Source organism: Castor canadensis, chromosome 10 (genome assembly GCF_047511655.1).
Source record: "Castor canadensis chromosome 10, mCasCan1.hap1v2, whole genome shotgun sequence".
Taxonomy (NCBI): Eukaryota; Metazoa; Chordata; class Mammalia; order Rodentia; family Castoridae; genus Castor; species Castor canadensis.
Window position 1 is genome coordinate 136823342 of NC_133395.1, and position 20788 is coordinate 136844129.

At 41.5% G+C, this 20788-nt stretch overlaps 1 protein-coding gene across 2 annotated transcripts in view; it reads left to right on the forward strand.

Moving 5' to 3' along the window:
• The first annotated feature begins 3635 nt into the window (after positions 1–3635).
• Edem1 (ER degradation enhancing alpha-mannosidase like protein 1) overlaps positions 3636–20788 on the forward strand; it is a 30852-nt gene continuing 13699 nt past the window's right edge. The window contains exons 1-6 of one of the 2 annotated variants that reach the window (XM_020184093.2): positions 3636–4342; positions 10921–10993; positions 14393–14496; positions 15663–15834; positions 16980–17163; positions 19154–19328. In XM_020184093.2, the coding sequence (XP_020039682.1) occupies positions 3831–4342; positions 10921–10993; positions 14393–14496; positions 15663–15834; positions 16980–17163; positions 19154–19328 (1220 nt within the window). In that variant the 5' untranslated portion in view covers positions 3636–3830. The remainder of the gene's footprint in view (positions 4343–10920; positions 10994–14392; positions 14497–15662; positions 15835–16979; positions 17164–19153; positions 19329–20788) is intronic. The other variant, XM_020184086.2, reaches the window with a different exon arrangement.

The following is a 20788-nucleotide window of genomic DNA, read 5'->3' on the forward strand; positions in this document are numbered from 1 at the left end:
CCTTTTTCTTGCCTAATTGCTCTGGCTAGGAATTCCAGTACTATGTTGAATAGGAGTGGAGATAGTGGGCATCCTTGTCTGGTTCCTGATTTTAGAGGGAATGGTTTCAGTTTTTCTCCATTAAGTATAATGCTGGCTGTAGGTTTGTCATATATAGCTTTTATAATGTTGAGGTACTTTCCTTCTATTCCTAGTTTTCTTAGAGCTTTTATTATGAACTGGTGTTGGATCTTATCAAAGGCTTTTTCTGCATCTATTGAGATGATCAAGTGGTTTTTGTCTTTTCTTCTGTTAATGTGGTTTATTACGTTTATTGATTTGCGTATGTTGAACCACCCCTGCATTCCTGGGATGAAGCCTACTTGGTCGTGGTGAATGATTTTTTTGATGTGTTGTTGAATTCCGTTTGCCATTATTTTGTTGAGGATTTTTGCGTCAATGTTCATTAAGGAGATTGGCCTATAGTTCTCCTTTTTGGAGGTGTCTTTGCCTGGTTTTGGGATAAGTGTAATACTGGCTTCATAAAATGTGTTAGGCAGTTTTCCTTCCCTTTCTATTTCGTGGAACAGTTTATTTTCATTGACTTCCAGGAACTTTTTAATTTCCTCTTTTATTTCATCGATGATCCATTGTTCATTAAGTAATGAGTTATTTAGTTTCCAGCTGTTTGCATGTTTTTTGTCTTTACTTTTGTTGTTTTCTACTTTATACTTTTTTTTTTTTTTTTTTTGCAGTACTGGAGTTTGAACTTAAGGCCTCCAGCTTGCTAAGCAGGCATTCTACTTCTTGAGCCACACCTCCAGTTATGCTATTTAATTTTAACCAACTGTGAAACTGGAAAACATTAACTTTATTCTGAAGTTAGATCTTCACCAAATTATAAATAGCTTCTCCCTATGTCTCTCTCTCTTAAGTTTATTCCTTTATACAGCAAGTGTATTTTGCTTCAAAAAGAAGCAATTTTTTTTTTTTTTTTTTTTGTGGTCCTGGTTTTTGAACTCACTCAGGCCTTAAGCTTGCTTGGCAGATGTGCTCTAATTTGAGCCATGCCTTCAGCCCCTTTTTAAAATAATAATTTGAAGATGGGAAGGCTGAGTTTTTAAATTTATCCAACAAATCTCAGGTGTATGTGTACCAGGTACTTTCACTAAATGCTGGACTTAAAAGGTTCACAGAACTAGCGGATCAATAACAGGACTTGCTATGTATGTGCATAAGGTGAGTTTTTGTGTAAAGGTTTAATCCTCATGGTTGTGGTAAGTACTGTTCTTATCACTCCCCCTGTTTTACAGATAAGGAAATAAACCCAGAAAAGTAACTTCCCGTGGTTGTAGCTGTCATGTCAGTGTTCTCCACGGTAAAGCCATTTCACAATGAAATTGCCTCTGTACATTCTTTCCTTTTTTTTTTAAAATCAGTCCCATGGTGCTCTTGTGAGACTGTGTACAGAAAAACCTATCACAAACCAGAACTTGTCTCCTGAAGAACTGATTTTAAGATTGGATTTTTCCTAATTAGATAAGGATGTCTCAATTTTTTTTTTTTTTTTTATGGTACAGGGAGTTTGAACTCAGGGTCTCACACTTGCTAGGCAGTCCCTCTTACTGTTTACGCCATTCCACCAGTCCTTTTTTGTGATGAGTTTCTTTAAGATAGGGTCTCATGAACTGTTTGCCTGGGCTGGCTTCAAACTGCCACTCTCCTGAGCCCCCTCCTGAGTAGCCAGGATTATAGGCATGAGCCACCAGTGCCCAGTAAATGTTGTCTCAGTCTTGTCAGCTACATTTACTTTGAGAAATGTCCTAGTCCATTCTAAAGGAGTGGTCAAGTGGTAGAGTGCCTGCCTAGGAACCATGAGGCTCTGAATTCAACCCCTAGTACCGCCAAAAAAAAAGTTAAAGACAGCTAGTCATAAGATAATCCTTTTTTTTTTTTTCCAAAGCTGTGGCTTGCCAGGTAGTAATGTCAACATTATTATGTATGGGGTGGCTTGGACAAGAAGGACCAGTCTTTATTTGTTTGAGGGTTATTTGTAATGTACATTACTCTAAAGTGTGAGAGATGTAAGCAGTAGCTCCTTTTCTGTCTAGAGCCAACAAGTTCTGAGAATTGAGCCTCCAACCCCATTTCTTCTGTTACAGAGTAGACCTTACAATGTTTTCTGTGAAGAAGAAATGAGACTGAAAGTTTTCAAAACCTCTACTACTGGTAGCTATTGTCAGTTTTATCATGAAAAGTATCTTTCAGAAATTGGATGGTTTCCATGGTTATTAAAAGATTTATTTTTATTAGAGCTTTTCTCTAATGTGAAGACAGGAGCTGTCATCAGTGTGGCCTATAGTTGACTGGTGCAAGATCAAATTAAAATTTTGCAAGAAATTAGCTTAGCAAGGAAACAGAACATGTAACCTAATAGCCACATTCAGTTTGTAAGTTCTAGAGAGCCACACCTTAAAATTCAGAACCAAAGGCTTTGTTTGGGCCTCCAGCAGGATCACTAGGAACCTTTCGTAGAAGGGCAAAATGCAGAATCTGTGGTAAAGACCCTGCTTCAAGCCCTCTGTGTTCTTATACTGCTTGTACTACCTATCTCAGAATTCTGGACAGGAAAAAGGCTCAAAAAAAGGGACCTTACTATTTGCCAGCTGCTGGGGGTTGTAGTCTGTTGTTTTCTCTTAGTTCCCATCACAGCCCCTCAATATTGTAAAAAGTCCCCAACCCTGAAAATGCCCTTATCACTCCCTTGGTCGCATCCGATAGACCTTGCTTCCCAAGCTTTTCAGGAACAGTAGTTTGACATACACATGGTCTAAGCTTAGCAAAGGTAAAACTTACAGGCATTCATCCTTACATGAAAGCCATAGCAATGAAGAGCTGAACTTTGCAGTCTTCTTAATTATAGCAAGTAGATACAGAGGGGGAACTCCAAATCTGTTCACAGCTTCAAGATGAGGTCATTGCTGCCCTGTACTGGAGATGGGACTGGAGAGACCGGAGAGGACATTTGAATAGGTCTGATGTAAATAATTAGGGGTGGTCACACCTTCCTCCCTTTTGGACTTCAATTGGTCTAGGATGGGATCAAGGAATATGTTTTAGATGTACCATGAATAATCTTACAAGTTAGGGCATTCTAATAAAAAGAGAATTTGGGTTATTTTGTGTAGTCTGAGCTAAAGGGTACGATCCCACCCCACCACAAACACCCAAAACTCTGCCCTTGATATGCACAAGTAGCTCCTTCTATACAGAATGTTCTTTTCCTTCCTCTTATAAGTCTTTGAACTGTCACCACGTCTAGTCCTAGAGTGGCTTTCTCCGGTCCTCCAGCCCTAACGCTCAGCCCAGAGACACTTTGTACCCAAGAACGGGCGGGTCCTGGGCTACGTCTCTGTCCGGCGTCCGGCAGGCGCCCCCGTGCCGCGCTCCCATTGGCTAGAAGTTCTCTTGTCCAGCGCTCAAATCACCCGAGCTCGCCACGCCAACCCGTCCGGACTCCGTACCGCCCAGGGGGCGTGGCCAGGGGCGGGGCGGGGCCTCTCGGCGCTGCGGCCGTCCCAGCGGCCTATGGCACTGGAGGGAGTCCCCGGCCGCGCCCGGCGAGGCAGGGCTCGGGCCGGGCCAATCCCAGGCGACCGGGCGGGCGAGCCCGGGGCCTGGCCCGCCGGGCTGAGCAACTGGGGGTGGAGGACAATGGGCCAGTTCCTGGTGCGTCACGGGGGAGTTCCTTAAAGGGGAAGTGAGCGGAGCTACAGGGCGGACGCAGAGTGCGGTGGTCGGCCGGGGAGGTCCCCGCGCTCTAAAATAATGCCCGCGGCGGTCTCGCGACCATGCAATGGCGAGCGCTCGTCCTGGGGCTGTTGCTTCTCCGGCTCGGCCTCCATGGAGTGTTGTGGCTCGTCTTCGGGCTGGGGCCCAGCATGGGCTTCTACCAGCGTTTTCCTATCAGCTTCGGTTTCCAGCGCTTGAGGGGCCCCGACCGCACCTCGTCGCCCGCCTCGGGGCCCGCGGACGGGCCTGGGGTTCCGTCGGGGCCATCGTGGCTCCAGCGGCCGGAGGTTGGGACGACGGCGGCCGGCCGGCACCAGGCTCCACGGCGACCCGGGCCGGGCGTGTGCGGCCCGGCCCACTGGGGCTACGTGCTGGGCGGCCGCGGCCGTGGCCGGGACGAGTACGAGAAGCGCTACAGTGGCGCCTTCCCGCCGCAGCTGCGTGCCCAGATGCGCGACCTGGCGCGGGGCATGTTCGTCTTCGGCTACGACAACTACATGGCGCACGCCTTTCCCCAGGACGAGCTCAACCCCATCCACTGCCGCGGCCGGGGGCCCGACCGCGGGGACCCGTGAGTAGCCCGCGCGCGCCCCTCGCACGCCCGAGCACCCCGCGCGCTTCCTTCGGTTCTCCGGTCTTGGGGGGGTGGGGGAGGGTGGCCATCTGCTCCCGGGGTCTTTCGAGAGACGTCAGGGTCTTCAGGGTCCTGAGGAGCTTCATCCGCTCCACATCGCGTCCTTTCCCTCCCTTTTTAGGACCCCTCCACTGGACTTGAGGGTGCGTGGATGGGCTAGTGATTGTTCTCTTCTTGATCGTGCTGGAGTCTCCAGATTTGAGAACAGCTGTCCTGCTCATTCTTTTTTCCAGACACTGGAGGGGACAGTCACAGTGCTAAGTGAGGGCAACTCGGGATACTTTAGACGCCCCTGCTCCAGATGAACATATTATTTAAGTAAATCTGTAGACTTCCTTTGTAAGGTTTCGGAAAAAGCTCTCCTTCCTTCCACTCCGATTGCCACACCCTGGTCTTTTTAGTAAAAAAAAAAAATTAGGAGTTGATTCCTAGAAAGGAGTTGCCCAGAGTCATCCAGCGAGTTGGAGGCAAAAGGGACAGTGTTTCTCATCCCCAGGGGCTGCTGCTCAGGTGGAGGAGAGTTAGGTGGGAGGAGGGGTACTGGAGGTGTGATTCCGTAGATTCTGAGTCGGCTGTCAGAGTCACTGCCCTGTGTCTTCTGTCCCCTGTAAATACCACTGTGGTGTGGTAGGGCCTTCAGGGAGCACCAACCAGTCCTCACGGTCTACTAGTTTGGGAAGGCGGAGTTCCAAGGGTTACTGTTGTACACTTCAGAGTCCAAGAGGGCAGCACATCCAGCTAAGGTCCTCCTCCCTTGAGGGGAGGGTGTGCATTGCCACGGACCCTGTTAGGCGGGATAGGTGACTGCCTTTCTGAGTTTCCTTCCCCTTAGGTAGGAGTGGAGCAGTTGAATTGCCTTTGGACGTTTGGGACATGAATTTTCCTTCACCTGATAAAAACAGTGGAGTCCAGGTCCTAGGTTCTAAAAAGGAAGCCCATGCATTTAGGGGCTGGAAGAATATTAAAAATGCCTTGGTCATCTACAAATCATGTCTTAATTTGCAGTTTGAGTTAGCACGTTTGCAAGGGCACATCTCAGGCTAACTTCAGAGAAACTGGGCCTTTTCAAAATTGTAGGAAACTAATGAGGTATTTTTCTTGCTCAACCATATCAGCCTTTGCACATATAAATATATTTTCTTTTTATTTTTTGTGGTGCTGGGGATTGAACCCAGGGCTCTCTATAACTGAGCTATACCTTCAGTTCTCTTCCTTTTCTTCTCCTTTTCATATAAATGTATTTTCCATCTTAGTCTCTTTGAGGAAAAAAAGTAGTATAAAATCTGAAAAAATATCGGACCTTTCTAGATTGTAGGAAATGAATGAGTTATTTGTCTTGCTTATATAGGTATACATTTATATGTATAAATGTATTTTCTTTCAATCTCAGTTTTTTTTTTAATTTAGAGTAAACTTCATTAAGTTTTGGGGCAGGGTGTGGGGGAGTAGCAGAAAATCCCACCAGTTATTTTTAGTTTATCTTTCCTGCTAGGTTCTGCATATCCATATGCCTACACATTATTTATTTATTTACATAGTTGCAATCAAAGGTGTACATATCTTGGATCTTAATGGTGTTTTCCCACCAGTGCTCATGGTATTAGAAGAAGGGGAAGAGCACTTTCAGTGAGCTTGAGATGTGCCCTTTCAGTGAGTGCTCTTAGACTGTTTTTACAGATTTCCTTTTAGGTGGACTAAGGAAAACAGTTTAATTGGGAATTGTGATAATGCTTTCTGGCTTTCTGTTGGGGATGTCTGAAGAGTGAGTTCATGACATTTTAATGCTTTTCTTAATGAATCTGAAGAACCTTCTGGAACATTGGGAGTCCCTCTTCAGCACAGTGAGGTGGTGGTTGATTGAACTTGCTTGTCCCTGTGGCATCTTGTGTGACATAGGCCTTTATTTCAGGTTGAAGTCTGTAATGAGTTTGGTAGTTTGTTTATACAGTGGCAGTTGATCAATTTTTTTGTTTTTTTGATGGGACTGGGATTTGAATACAGTGGCAAATGAAATTCTAAATTGAAGTCAGCTCTCTTTGAGACAACTGTTGCTGTTGGAAAGATGGTGTTAGCAGTCTTGGGGCAGGGTGGCATTTGGCCTTTGGGTTGGTCCTTTGCGTCTTTGAGCAGATGAAAGAGCTCTGGAATTATGTGGCCTTGAGTAGATCCTCACACTGGCCACTTACTAAAGAATTGAAAGGTTAATTTTTTTATATTCCCCTTTACTTTAACTCCAAACTTTCCAAGAAAGTTTTCAACCTGAGCATTGTCGTTCTGTCTCTGAACCGGTATGGTGCACTTACATTCTCCTAAATAAATAACCTGTAGTAAATAATCTTTCAGATTTTTTCTAATCAAATGTATTCATGATTGACGCCAAATGCATTCTAACGATTCATTTAAAAAACGATGAACTTGCTGTTAGAATATTACTTAGGAAGTGCAGTCAATGGGTGCTCAACATGTGTGTCTGCTTTAATCATATTTACTTGAGACTTGTTTGTCTTGATTGACTGGAGGTCCCATGGTGAGTTAACCTGAAGTAAATGAATCTGGACATTGTAAAAATAGCAAATCTGTCCAGCTGCAGGTTGCTATGCCAAGTCATCTCTCACATGCCCAATTTGGGTGGAAGTTTCTAAATTCAGAAGCGTCTTTGAGTATATTTAGATATTTCTGTAATCCTGTGAATGGCAACTATAAATTTAGGCCTTAGGCATCTGACCATTCTCACTTTCTCCTCAACCATATTGCTAATAAAACAAAAAAGCAAATCTCAAGTGATTACACCAAATGTTGACCCCTCACCCCCAACTGGCTTATTTTTAGGCACTTCTAGTTTAAGATGGCCTCCTCCTGAATTCCTCTTTCTTTCAAAAATCTGTTCTCTTTCAGAGTCAGGCCCAAGTCTTTTTTTTTTTTTTTTTTCTGTATTGCCATTGAACTGTTTGAAGCTGATTCACCTTGATTAACTCAGTTCTCCGTGTTGGTTCTTTTCCTTTGAGCTGTTATTCCACATTTTAACATTGCCTGGGAGTTGAGTATTCACTTTCATTTCTCTTCCTCTCATCTTCCTAGATTATCAGTCCCTTTAGCGTGGGAGAGCTCTTTCCCATATTACCTTTTGTCCCTACTTAGAACCAGGTAGATTTTTGATCATCTCTTATAGGTTAAGTATATGTGGGAAAATTTTTTTGAACATGTCTTTTGATTGTGTTAGACAGCCAGAAGTTTTCTATGAGAGTCCCTAGTTTTCTCTGTCTTCTCTGTTCTGTGGGCATTAGAAGAGTGAATGCCACGAACATTCACTTGGTGAAGTAAGTGGGGAGTTCAGGTGCGGCTCAGCCAACTGGTTGCTGGAAGACATACTCTTTAGCCTTGCCTTGTACTTGGAAGATTGAGTTCTTAGCTTGAGGCTCTTAGAAAGCTATCGGGTGGGCTGGCGGAGTGGCTCAGGTGGTAGAGCGCCTGCCTAGCAAGTGTGAGGCTCTGAGTTCAAATCCCAGTACCACCCAAAAAAAAAAGTAGTGAGAAAGCTATCAGGTGAGACTGGACATCAATGAGAATATCTAAAGAGTAAATTTACAATCTTACAATGTCATGCTGTCACACCAGGACAGTTTTATGAGGTCAGTTTTTTCCCTTCATTCTCTTCCTCTCTTCTTTTTTCCTATTTTTGTTACATTCTAAAGAATGTATAGCAATTATTTGGTAAAAGAAAATTAAAAGTGTTCTAATAAACAGTCACATCTTTAAGTGGATTTTCTTTTTTTTAATTTTACTCTTGTGATTCTCTATAAAATGTTTGTATGGGTTGAAGGTATGGCTTAAGCAGTAGAGCACCTGCTTTGCAAGCACAAAGCTCTCCAACCCCCAAAAAATTTAGTGACTGCTTGGGCACTACTTTATTATATTATATTAATAAATAATAACATTGTTATTATTATTATTATTATTATTTTTTTTTTTCAGTGCTGAGGTTCAAACCCAGGGCTTTATACATGCAAGGCAAGTGTTCGCTACATGCCCATCTCTTGAGAAGTATTTTAAATCCTGGTTCCTTTTTAGTTGTAGACTGAAAAAAAAAAAGTACCATAAAACCTGATGGGAAGGAGCGAAGTACTCAAAATTAGTAATGACTGCAATGACCCTGTGCAGGTGGAAAAAGTGTCATATGCCACAGACTAGGATGTAACTCAGTAGAGGGTCCTGATATGGGATCATTTACTCTCCATGTAGCTTGGATACTAAATGATATGGGAGCCATTTTCTGATGAGGTGGGTTGTTGGTGTCTACTCTTTGTTTCTGAGCCACAAACCATTGTAAGTTAAATATTTACACCCAGCAGAATGTTACTGAGTTGGCAGAATTGAGCATGGGTATCTCCCTGGCCACCCTCAGCATTTTCTTCTGGCTAGCACTGTCCTGGAGAGGCACAGTCGAAATCATAGTTCTTGCCTTAAGAACCTTTGCCATTCTATAAATGTATATAGAAGGAGTCAATAGGGCTGGTGGAGTGGCTCAAGTGGTAGGGCACCTGCCAGAAGCATTGAGGCCCCAAGTTCAAACCCCACTACTGCCAAAATAATAAATAAATAAGTACATAAAAAAGAAAGAATCAACAAATAGAAGAAGCAGGTGCAGTTTCCCAGTCATGCAGTTTGCTGACTTCATGGCTTGTGCTAGATAAGATAGCTGTAGTTCCTAGACAGCCCCCTCTGGATAGCTTGTTTTTAAAAAAATGTATCTAAAATTTTGCTATAAATTCTTTGTCCTAGATTAAGTGGCTAACACAACATAAAACAGGGCATCTGGAAGGCTCAGCTAAGATCTGATATAGAAGCTTTTTATGCCTGCTTCTACACTAAGGCCCATTTCATTTCAGCTGATGCCCGTAGGAGGCCTTTCAGTCAGCAGGTCCAGCCATCAAGAACAAGGAGGACATTGGCTACCATAGCTTCTTTCACAGGGACTTGGGATGGGGCCCATTAGTATGCTCCAAGTGCAGAGAAAGGAAGGGTAAGATTGAAAATGTCAGATATGAATCTGTTTCTGGAAATGGTACTGGGGCTTTTCCACTTTGGTCTGTAGTAAATGAAATCTTCAAACAGTTGTCTTCTTTCTTTCTTTTTTTTTTAATTTTTATTTTATTCATATGTGCATACAATATTTGGGTCATTTCTCCCCCTTCCCCCACCCCCTCCCTTACCTCCTGTCTTATTTCTTTCTTTACTATTATTTTTCTCCCCAAGCTCCTGCAATTATCTTCTGGGCTTGAGGGAATGGGACAAAAGAATAAATGAAGCCCTTGGGCAGAATTTATTATTAAGGGTGTACTTTATTGTTATTTTTCACTGTTTCTTCAACCCTATCTTCCCAGATGTATTAGTTTTCATTATCATTGTCCTAGTTTGCAGTGTAAAGAAATATCAGTAACTGAAGGGATAGAGGGGTGGCTCAGCACCTGCCTAGCAAGTGCAAAGCCTTGAGTTCAAACCCAGTAACACCCCGAAAAAAAAAAAGAAAAAATCAGTAACTAAGAGCTTTGCCCTCTGTGTGGTCCTATACTTGTATTTTTATTTATTTGTTGTTTTCGGTGTGTGTGGGGCACAGGGGATGGAACCCAGGACTTTGAGTATGCTAGGCAAGCACTGTACGACTGAGTTGTACTCCAGTCCTGTACATGTTTTGTACAGTGTTTCAGAATGGAAAATTGGTGTTGAGTATGAGGATGGAAAGTGCTGGTGAAGAAGGGACCTCAGTTCCTGCTTTGATTTATGTTAAAAGAGTTAATGGTGGAAATAATGGGATTCTTTGGATGAACTGTCAGTGGAGAAATATTACAGAGAAGGTCATATACTACCCAGCTGGAGGACATTGGTACTAGAGCTGCAGGTGTTACTTTCTGTGTGTGATCGGCTAGCGTATGATTTCTGTATTGAAGTATTACAAGTAATCATATGACAGGAACTCTCTGCAGTTCATAATGATTGTGAAACTAAGAGAAATATGAAGCTGGACAGGGTCAAAGAGATCGTTTATGGTGATAAAACTCTCTTGGAGGGGGTACTCTTGTTCAGTCTCCTAACTTCCTCCTTGAGTTCTTTCTATTCCAGTTTTGAATAAACGTGTCTGCAGTTCTGTGACTTGATTCTGCTTGTAGACACTATAGCCACTGTTGCTCTTGACAGAAAACCTTTGCCATATTGATATATTCACAACGAGTTTCTGAATAAATGAGTTGCTGGCAATTTTAGTTTCTGATGGGTGTTTAGGTTTTGTTTTTTTTTTTTTTTAAATAGGATCTTCTACTCTCTTTAAACTTGCTCTGTGGCCCAGGCTGGCCTTGAACTCCTGATAATGCCTGCCTCAGTTTCTGAAGTGCTGGGATTTTAGAATGCAGGGATTACCTGCACAAGCCACCACAACCAGAGGGTGTTTATTTAGTTTTATGGTATTTTTCTCTTTTAACGTAAAGTTCCTTTATTTAATTTTAATTTTATTTCTTTTTCAGTTCAAATCTGAACATCAATGACGTGCTAGGGAATTACTCATTGACTCTTGTTGATGCATTGGATACTCTTGCAGTAAGTAGTCAGCATTTTTAAAATTAAGATAATTAAGATACGGGGTTTTAATGCTGATTACCCATTTCCCCCCTGAATGGAAATCCAGAAAACTCGGTGTTCAAAAAGTTTTGATGACAACATTTATTTTGATGACCTTTGTAGGAATAACAAGAAAAATACTGAAGGCTAAATAAGGGGAAATGTGAGTCTCCTTTACAGATTAAGAAGAAATATATGATTGGTTTTTAGGAAACCTGTTTTTCTTCCAATCTCCCACCATCTGAAGCCCTAAAGGAATGCAGAGAATTCTGTTAATATTTACAGTTACTAAAGTTAGTCTTTCAGGACTAAAAGATCTTCAGGATCAGTTGGCACCCTGAAATGCCATCCAGCTGCTGGCTCCTCAGGAGCATTGCTGCACCTTGGTGCCGGGCCAGCTGTGGAGGCCCTCTCTGTATGCACTGTTCTTATTTGCTACTTCTTGTTTTTAGGGCATTGTCCACTGCAGGCATGGCTTGCATATTTGGGTGCTGCCTTTATCTCCTTGTTACATGGTGTCCCTCAATTTTTCTGAAGCTGGAGACTTTTGAACAGATGTGCAGAACACATTGAAGGCAATAAAGCACTAGAACATATTATCAGCTGTGTCTGTGTTCTTCAGCTGCTTCATGATCTTTTACCATAGAATAGTTTTCAAGGGATTATTCCAGCCTGTATTGTTTTAAAATCTTAGTGATTTTGCCAACCCCTTTGCCCTCCTTCCTTGCACAGCAAACCTCTACCATTAGAAAATTCCTATTGCAGTCTAACCCAGTTCCTGTACTTAGTAATTTATCTAGTTTCTTTTAGCATTTCTTAGAAGAACTTAAAGCTGTCTGTTAGGAGATAGAACTGGGTAATTCTAGCTAAGTTTTGCATCACATCTGTCTAGTATTTTGCTAGTTAGTGGTATTACCAGAACTTGGAAAGAGCTGGAGGTAATTCTACATCTTCATTTTATAAGTAACAGAAATAGGACTAGGCCCCAGTCCTGTAATCTGCTGCTTGATTTCCCTCTGCTAGGCTGCGGTTGCAAAGCAGTTAGTTTCCCAGTGTTTCCTTCTGAAGTGATTGCTGTTGCATTAAGTCATCTACCATCACCGATCAAGATGTGCCCAGGCGAGCAGGGGTAGCCTAATTACACCTAACTCACTGGAGATACTAGAGGCTGGCTCAGCCTGCAACTGTTGTTTTAAAAGAAATGTCCTAAAACCCATATAGTTAAAGAAAGCACACTTCTCCCTGAGCTCTTTTTAAAATCCCCATTGTCTTTTTATCCTCTTGCTTGATAAGTACAGAGGCCTTATCTCTTTAATTTGCTGTATTCTCCTCCACACATGATGGTAAGTGGTATATAGCAAGACTGCAAATTGCTGTTCAAGTGAATTTCTACTAATCCAGCATTTCCCAGGACAAATTTGAAGGGTATATTCCTTGAGAGGAGAGTTCTGTTTCCAAATGAACTGGAGAAATTCTGTGTCTGTCTGACTGTGGGGAAGCCACGATGCACACTAGCATTTTAAAAGTTCTGAGAAGCCCTGCATAAAGAAACCTATTCCATTTTTCTGCCCAGTTTAGCTTTTCTCAACCAAGAGTGAATTATTTCATAGTCTGGTTACTTAGTGCTCAGTAGCTATCTGACTAAAGTGGTAAATTGCAATGTATAATTAAGAGTTGCTGATTTTCTTGTTTCTGTGTATGAAGATAATATAACTCAGTGCACTGTAAGATGCTGAATAATAGGAGACAAGGGCAGTGGAGAAAGAGTAATAGGATGGGTTAATCTGATTAATTATGATACATACATGTCTGAAATACTAAGGCAACCCCCCCACAAACTGTTAATATACACTTAAATAAATGGGGTACAGGAAAATAAAAGAGGTCATTTTAGGGATGAGTACCAGTGGGAGGGAGAGGGCACAAGGAGAGGGTGAAGGAGGGCCAATATGGTAGGTGTATCTTGTATTCACGTCTGAAAATAGAACACTGACACCTGTTGAAATTGTTCTGAGGGGGGGGGGATGGGGGAGACTGATGGAGGGGTGAATTTTATTAAGATACATTGTAAGCACATATGTAAATGCCACAATGTATTCCCCCTATGCAACTATTATATACTAATAAAAAATAAAAGAATTGCTGGATTTCTTCACCATTCTCCACTTGATCTGAGATCAGGTTAGCATTGCAGCTGGTATTGTTGGTAGTGAAGGTCTGTAAGAAGACAGACCCACCCATTTCTGTGGTTTTCATGCTAGAATATCTGGCTTTGAATGTATTAGCGCTTCAGGCTTACTTTTCAGGTGTTACTTACATTGAGGTTTTCCTTTACTTTTGCTAGCATTTTAAACAAGTGTTAACAGATGTGTGGGAACCCTGGGTAGGGAGAACAGTTCCTGACCATTGCATATAACTTGCAGCATTATTGCATAATCTTTTAAAAAAAGAAAGAACTGAAAGCCAGAAAAGAAACTTCTGCGATTTCCTCCGTATGTTATTGCAAATAATGACGAGAAAAAAAAGATGTAGCAAACTAGTAGAATTGGAAAAGAAAACTACCTGAAAGAAGTATCTGATGAAATTATTCTTTACTGATTTTTGGGTTCTTGGTGTGTGTGTCCTTATGATGTTACTAAAGGCCTAATGTAGTCATAGAGTTTTGAGTGGCATTAAATCATTTCCATTTAGGTTAGTCTGTAAAATTTTATTCCCAATTTTCACTTCATTTAGGAGAGAGTGTCTTGTTATGACATATCTAACATGTCCCAAATATGAATCATAATTGTAGACCACTTTTTAAATTGCACATAAAGCTGATTGTTTGTATGTTTTCTTTTAAAATGCCACTGGTTTTATTGTCCAAAAGAGGTTACTGTTATTTCTCAAGGTGTTTAGACATCTGGGTGGCAAGCAAGTTCAGCGGACTTTCCAGATGTCTTGGTCTCCTGGGTGCCGTGCACCCAAGCTGTAGATTTAACTGAGGAGCAGAGAGAAAGTCTTCTTTTTGTTTCATTAATTTTCCAATTCCATTTTTCCCATTCCAGAAGTTTTAGGAACTACAGTGCTTGCATGTTAAATAAGATCAGACTGAGGCATGAGGGAGAGAGGCAAGGGAAGAGATGGGTGCCAGTGATTCAATGAGGAAGTGTTTTCACAGTTTTGCCATTTGGAGATAGGATTCTTGAGTTGCAGGAAATGGACTTGCCATCTGTTCCGGAATATACTGTGAAAAATAACTGTGCTTTTATACTTTTTGTGTTTCTACTCCCACGGTGGCTAAACCACAGACGGTACAGACATTTAGATTCAGTGGCCTGCCTGTTGCCTCAGTTTCATTTCAAGCTGCCATAATGGTTTGTGTTCCTCTTTTTAAAGATAATGGGAAATTCAACTGAGTTCCAGAAAGCGGTCAAGTTAGTGATCAACACCGTTTCATTTGACAAAGATTCCACTGTCCAAGTCTTTGAGGCCACAATAAGGTAAAACAGTGCATAAAATGGATTGAAGGCTGCTTCTTGTGTGGATAGGAGATAAATTCCCATGAGGTTTCCCAGCCCTCAGATCTAGGGTAAAATGGGGCTTAGTGCATATTTGTCATGTTCCTTTTAATATTCATCAAAACTGGAACAGTTGATGTTTTAAGAGTAATCACATTTTGGAGCAACAGAAAAATGCACTTGTTACAATGGAGATTGTACAAGATTGGTGTCCTTTTACTGTAGGGCTTCATGGTTTCCCTTTGTGTCTGGTCTCATTTCCTTCCTTCACTGTGTTCATATTTCTGAGAGTTTCTCATCTCTCCACCACAGAAAACCATTGTGTGCCATTTTAATTTATTTCCTTCATATGCATCTCTCACTGATACCTCTCTTTGTTAAGTGTATCGGAATCATGGTGTCTGCCCAGTTTTATATGTTGCTGTCTTTAGTTTGATATTTTGTGACTATTGTTTAGATATTTTGGAAATTGTATTATTACATGACATTCCAGTTTCTAAATGTAATATTTATTTTAAATTAAAGTTGAGAAATTATTTTGAAAAATGTTGCAGCATACTTCAGATTATTGGAGTGGAGCATTCATAGGTCTTCAGGGAAGCAGATCTAAACTGGTAGCTCCCACTGCTCCCACTGCTGGGTAGGTCATTTTTCTCCTCACTTCCTTCTCCTCTCACCTTGTCACCTTCTTTTATTGGAGAAATTTATCAGTTGCCTGGCAGCCAGAACTACAGAAGTTCTTGATATTTGTTGTTTTGCTTATGTTTCTTATACGTCTTAAGTTCTTCTCTGAAGTGAGATACATGGAGTAATAAGACTAGTAGGTAACATGTATTTTGAGAACAACTGAAACATTCCCATTTAGTACAGTCCTTAATGCTCTAAGATTAAAATGATCAGATCTGTCACCATTTTTGTCCTTGGTAGCCTCAGATGAATGATTCCCCACTCTTTGATTAATTCAGTGAACTAAGAATCAGTCACTTATTAGAACCGGAAATGACTTCAAGAAGACATTAAGTCATGTCCCTGTGACTCCAGGCAGCTCTGAGTCCATGAGGAAATAGAGGCAGCTTTTATAAATCTGAAATGGATTGTATGGGCTTATAAGCAACATAATTTTATTTCTTTGTTCTTCCTGCTGTTAGGGTTCTTGGAAGCCTCCTTTCTGCTCATAGAATAATAACTGACTCCAAGCAGCCTTTTGGTGACATGACAATTAAAGATTATGACAATGAACTGTTGCACATGGCTCACGACCTGGCAGTGAGGCTCCTCCCTGCCTTTGAAAACACCAAGACAGGGATCCCCTATCCGCGGGTAGGTGGACTGCTTTGTCCCTTTGTGTTTCATAGTTCGGGTTTTCCTGAAGTAAAACTCTTTGATTCAAAGAAGGAATGGGGCTGAGGTAGAAGAGGGAAATGGTTTCCATGGGGAGAATTTAGCCCTAAATATATGTAAATATTTAAAAATTCCTCCAGTATTCTTTGAGCACATCTTGTGTACTGGAATGCAGTGAACGTAACTGACTTGGTCCTTCCCTGTAAGGAACTTATGTTCCTGTGTTCAGTATTCCTAAGTTCTTTTACACTTACGATTTTTATCTCCTGCTACCAAATAGTGTGGGAATTTATCTTCATTTCTGACTTGGATGTATTTCTCCAAAGATCCTCACCATGTGTATTGTAGAATCCAGTGGATGTTTGTTTGAAAGCTTCATGTAGATGTTTCAAAGAAAGCCTGCACAGACCAGCAAGTTAGATGCTGATTTAAATGCAAGATCTGTGAGATTATTTCTGTGGCATCTGATTTGCCACACCATAACTCCCCTGGGAATTGAGTCAGCCTTTTAGGTAACCGGGGGGAGGACTGCCAGACCACAGGGCCTCCATGATGAAACTGGCTGTCATACCACGGCTCTCCAGTCAGGTTTGTGCATGTTTGACGATCAGGAGTGAGTTTGTAGTCACTCACTTAAAAAGTAGACGTGATTCTGTGGTTTGCAATTTGTCTCTAATGTGATCACAGAGAAAACCTGTCAAAAAGAGATGGTTTAGTGTTATAATCAGTCCCTGAGGACTTGCTCTTATTAATAAGACAGGCTCCAGGGTTCTTATTGTCTTGGTTATATTTTTTAAATTTAGTGTTCATATTCATCTTAGGTATAAGGGGGCAAGCAGTGAGCTGACCCTCATTGCAGTAAGCTTGGTTTATCTGCTCAGTGCCATATCTGTAACTTGGCTTTTCAGCCCTTTAGATTCGTGAGTTTTGCTACAAGACTTGTTTTGTTTTGTTTTCTGAAATGGGGTTTCATTATGTGCTGAGGCTGGCCTTGAACTGGCTGTGTATGCAGGCTGATCTTGAACTCTTGATCCTCCTGCCTCAGCCTCTTGACTGCTAGGATGATTACCATGTGAGACACAACACCTGTCTGCCAGACAACTTTTAATTCTTCCTGTTCCCAGGTGAATTTAAAGACAGGTGTTCCTCCTGACAGCAATAATGAGACATGCACGGCAGGTGCTGGTTCCCTCCTGGTGGAATTTGGGATTCTGAGTCGACTACTAGGAGACTCCACATTTGAGTGGGTCGCCAGACGAGCAGTGAGAGCCCTCTGGAACCTCCGGAGCAACGACACGGGATTATTAGGTGTGGTGCAGCTACTTCTGCCATTGGGTCCTGCATAATGTTTAGTCCCCCTTTCTTTCATCTTCTCTGGGGCTTGCTTTCTTTGTACCTGTGAATCTGAAACTTGACGAGTGAAAGAACAGCTCTCAGTGCTTGCCGTGTCCAATTTCTTCTTGTAACCTTTTGCTTCAAGTGAAGGTACAGGGGTTGATGGACAACAAGAATACTTTTGCTGTTTGATAGCTCCTTTGGTTTGGGTCCCTTGGTGTATTCCACATGAAAATTATTATTAATGGAAACGCTATGAAAAGAACTGCTTCTGAGGCAGATTTTAATTGCTTTAATACAAGGTTCTAAATATAGTATTGTAGGGTTTCTGGTGGAGCAGTCTTCTTTTAAAAAGTTTAGGAGAGCTGGTGGAGTGGCTCAAATGGTAGAACAACTGCCTAGCAAGTGTGAGGTCTTGAGTTCAAACACCAGTATCACCAGAAAAAAAAAAAATTTAGGAATGTGGTAGGTAGTAGAGTGAAAACCGAGATTGAACCTATATTAGGTGGGGTGGTTTTCCCCTTTAAAATGTTTAGAGAAGATAATTATTATGGAAAATTTCAAGCATTAACAGTAGAAAGTATAATGACTAATAACCGTTGTGCATGTGTGTTCATTATTCATCTTCAGTAATTTTTTTATATTTTGATAATTGAAAATACTGTTTAAATTTTTTTTGTGTGTATGTGTATTTGAGACAAGGTCTCTCCATGTAGTCCAGCTGGCCTAAAACTCACAATCCTTCCACCTCAGCCTCCACAGTATTGGGATTACAGGCATGTACCAACACACTGACTTAAAATGGGTGTTTACCTCGTATAACTCTTTGTCTTATATAGGGTATTAGGACATTTGTTTTTTTTGGGCATTGGAAAGCAATGTTATTGGTTTTTCTAGAATCATAGTGGTTTGTTGTAAATGTATTTTTTTAAAGCAATTTTTTTATTTTCTTATGTTCTAAGATTTATGTGCAAATTTGTATTTAATAGCAAGAGTAGAAATAAAAGTCACTCAAGCCAGGTGTGGTGCTGGATTCCTGTAATCCCAGCACTCAGAAAGCTGGGGTAGGAGGATTGTGAGTTCCAGGTTAGTTTGGGCTCCACAGTGTGACCCTGTCTCAAAAAAAGTAAGGCAAAAGAAAAGAAAAAGTCACTCAAATTGTCAGTTTATCACCAAATGGTTGACCAGTATCACTACACATTGTCAGTGTTTTAGCTTTCCACAGACTCTTTTAGCCTAGCATGTAGTTTCCATATATTTTCAATTATAATACAATATTAATATAAATGGGTTTGATCCTACCTTACGTTTGACAGGTCACTTTGGTGTTTCCAAATGGTTACCGTGTTTTCGTAGTCACCATTTTTAAAGGCTGCATAATTGCCTGTTAAGTCTTTTTCTGGTGTTAAACACTTAGGTTATTTTTTTTCCTTTTTTGTTTTCCATTTTTAGAGATAATTTTTTGGTGAACTTTTTTTTAGGACAAGGTCTTGCTGTACAGCCTAGGCTGGCCTTGAACTCATAATCCCCCTTCCTCAGCCTCCTGAGTTCTGGGATTATGGTTGTGCACTACCATACCTGGCAAGATTTTTTTCTTTTTGTTTTTAAAAACATTTCTTGGGACAGATTCCCAGGCATGAGAATACTCCTTTGGATTTTGAAATACATTGTCACTCTGGGAAAACAAAATGATAAACCTATTTTTCTTTTTATTTAAATGTTTATTCCCATGTTGTATTAATGATTAAATACACACACACACACACACACACACACACACACATACATATATGTATAAAGATCTTTGTTGCCTAAGCTGTTGATAGGACTGATAAACGTTTAGGAACATTCACTGTTTGTACTTCTTAAGAGTAAAGGTGCTGAGTAGCAGTGAAGTTGAAGTAGGAGGTCAGTCCTTTTCCTTCCAGATAATTGGGACCTGAAGTGCTGTTTGTTTCCATAGGCAATGTTGTGAACATCCAGACAGGCCACTGGGTTGGAAAGCAGAGTGGCTTGGGTGCTGGGCTGGACTCCTTCTATGAATACCTCTTGAAATCTTACATTCTCTTTGGAGAAAAAGAAGATCTAGAAATGTTTAATGCTGCATATCAGAGCATTCAGAACTACTTGAGAAGAGGGTATGTTTCTTTACCATTGTCTTCTGTTGCCTTACAGGATGTGTTCAGAAAGTAAATAGTAGCTGTGCACCAGTGTCTCATGCCTGTCATCCTAGCTACTCACGAGGCAGAGATCAGAAGGATTGTGGTTTGAAGCCAGCCCCAGGCAAACAGTTTTCAAGACCTTATTTTGAGAATATCCAACACAAAACAGGGCTGGTTATGTGACTCTAGTGGTAGAGCACCTGCCTAGTAAGTGTGACATCCTAAGTTCAAACCCCCTAGTACCACAAAAAAAAAAAAAAATAGTATTTGTTCTGAAATGTTCCCATTTTCCTAAACTAAATTCCCAGGGTCTGCCTTTCCCTTACCATCTCTCTTAAGCTGCTTGTCACACATTTGTGGATGAAGATCTTTGCATAGCATAGTATCCAAAACCCAATGGCTTAAAACAATGAGCATCACTCACATAGTTCCTGCCGGGCAGGAGTCTGAGAGCAGCTGAGCTGATGTGGCCTAGAATTTTGCATGGGGTACTGTCAAGCTATTGGCCAGGGCTGTAGCCTTGTCAAGGCTTGAGTGGGAATGGTGGTCTCCTTGTGGGCTCACTTGTGTGGTGGTTAGCAGGCTACTCTCTGTGGGATAGAGGTGTCAGCTTCTTGTCAAGGGTCTCCTTGGATACCTGCAATGAGGAGGTACTTCATGGAAGCTAGATTCCTCCAGATTGAGTGTTCTGAAAGAGAGAGAAAAATAGTGGTTTCATGACTTAGACTGGGAATGATATGCCACCCCTCCATCAAAACCCAGACCAGCCCTGAGACATGCATGAGTCTGCTAGAAGGTAAGAAGGTAGAGGTCATTGGGAACCATTTTGGAGACTATACTAGAGGGAGTAATACATCCCTCTGCTTATTTAACTGTGGTTTTCCTTGCAAGTAGAACTGTAATGCAGAAAAATTGTTGAGTTCTTTTTGTTTTTTCTTTGCAGAGAATTGTGGGGATTGCTCTTTGTACCTGGAGGACATTTACCACATTTCCCCACCTCTGAGTTTAATTTCAGCATTGTTTGCCATACTCATTTGTGCATTCTGAATGCCAGCAGAGAGAACGTGTATGCACGAGGGAGCTGTTCAGAGCTACAGTGGCTTCTCCCAGCTGGCATGTTTTCTTCCCCACGTGTTTTTTTGCGGTACTGGGGTTTGAACTCAGGGCCTATACCTCGAGCCACTCCACCAGCCCTTTTTTGTGATGGGAACATTTCAGAACAAATACTACATTTTTTTTTTTTTTTTTTTATGGTACTGGGGTTTGAAGTCAGGGTGTCACACTTGCTAGGCAGGTTCTCTACCACTAGAGCCACATCACCAGCCCTGTTTTGTGTTGGATATTCTCAAGATAGGGTCTCTCAAACTATTTGCCTGCACTGGCTTCGAACCACAATCTTCCTGATCTCTACCTCCTGAGTACCTAGGATTATAGGT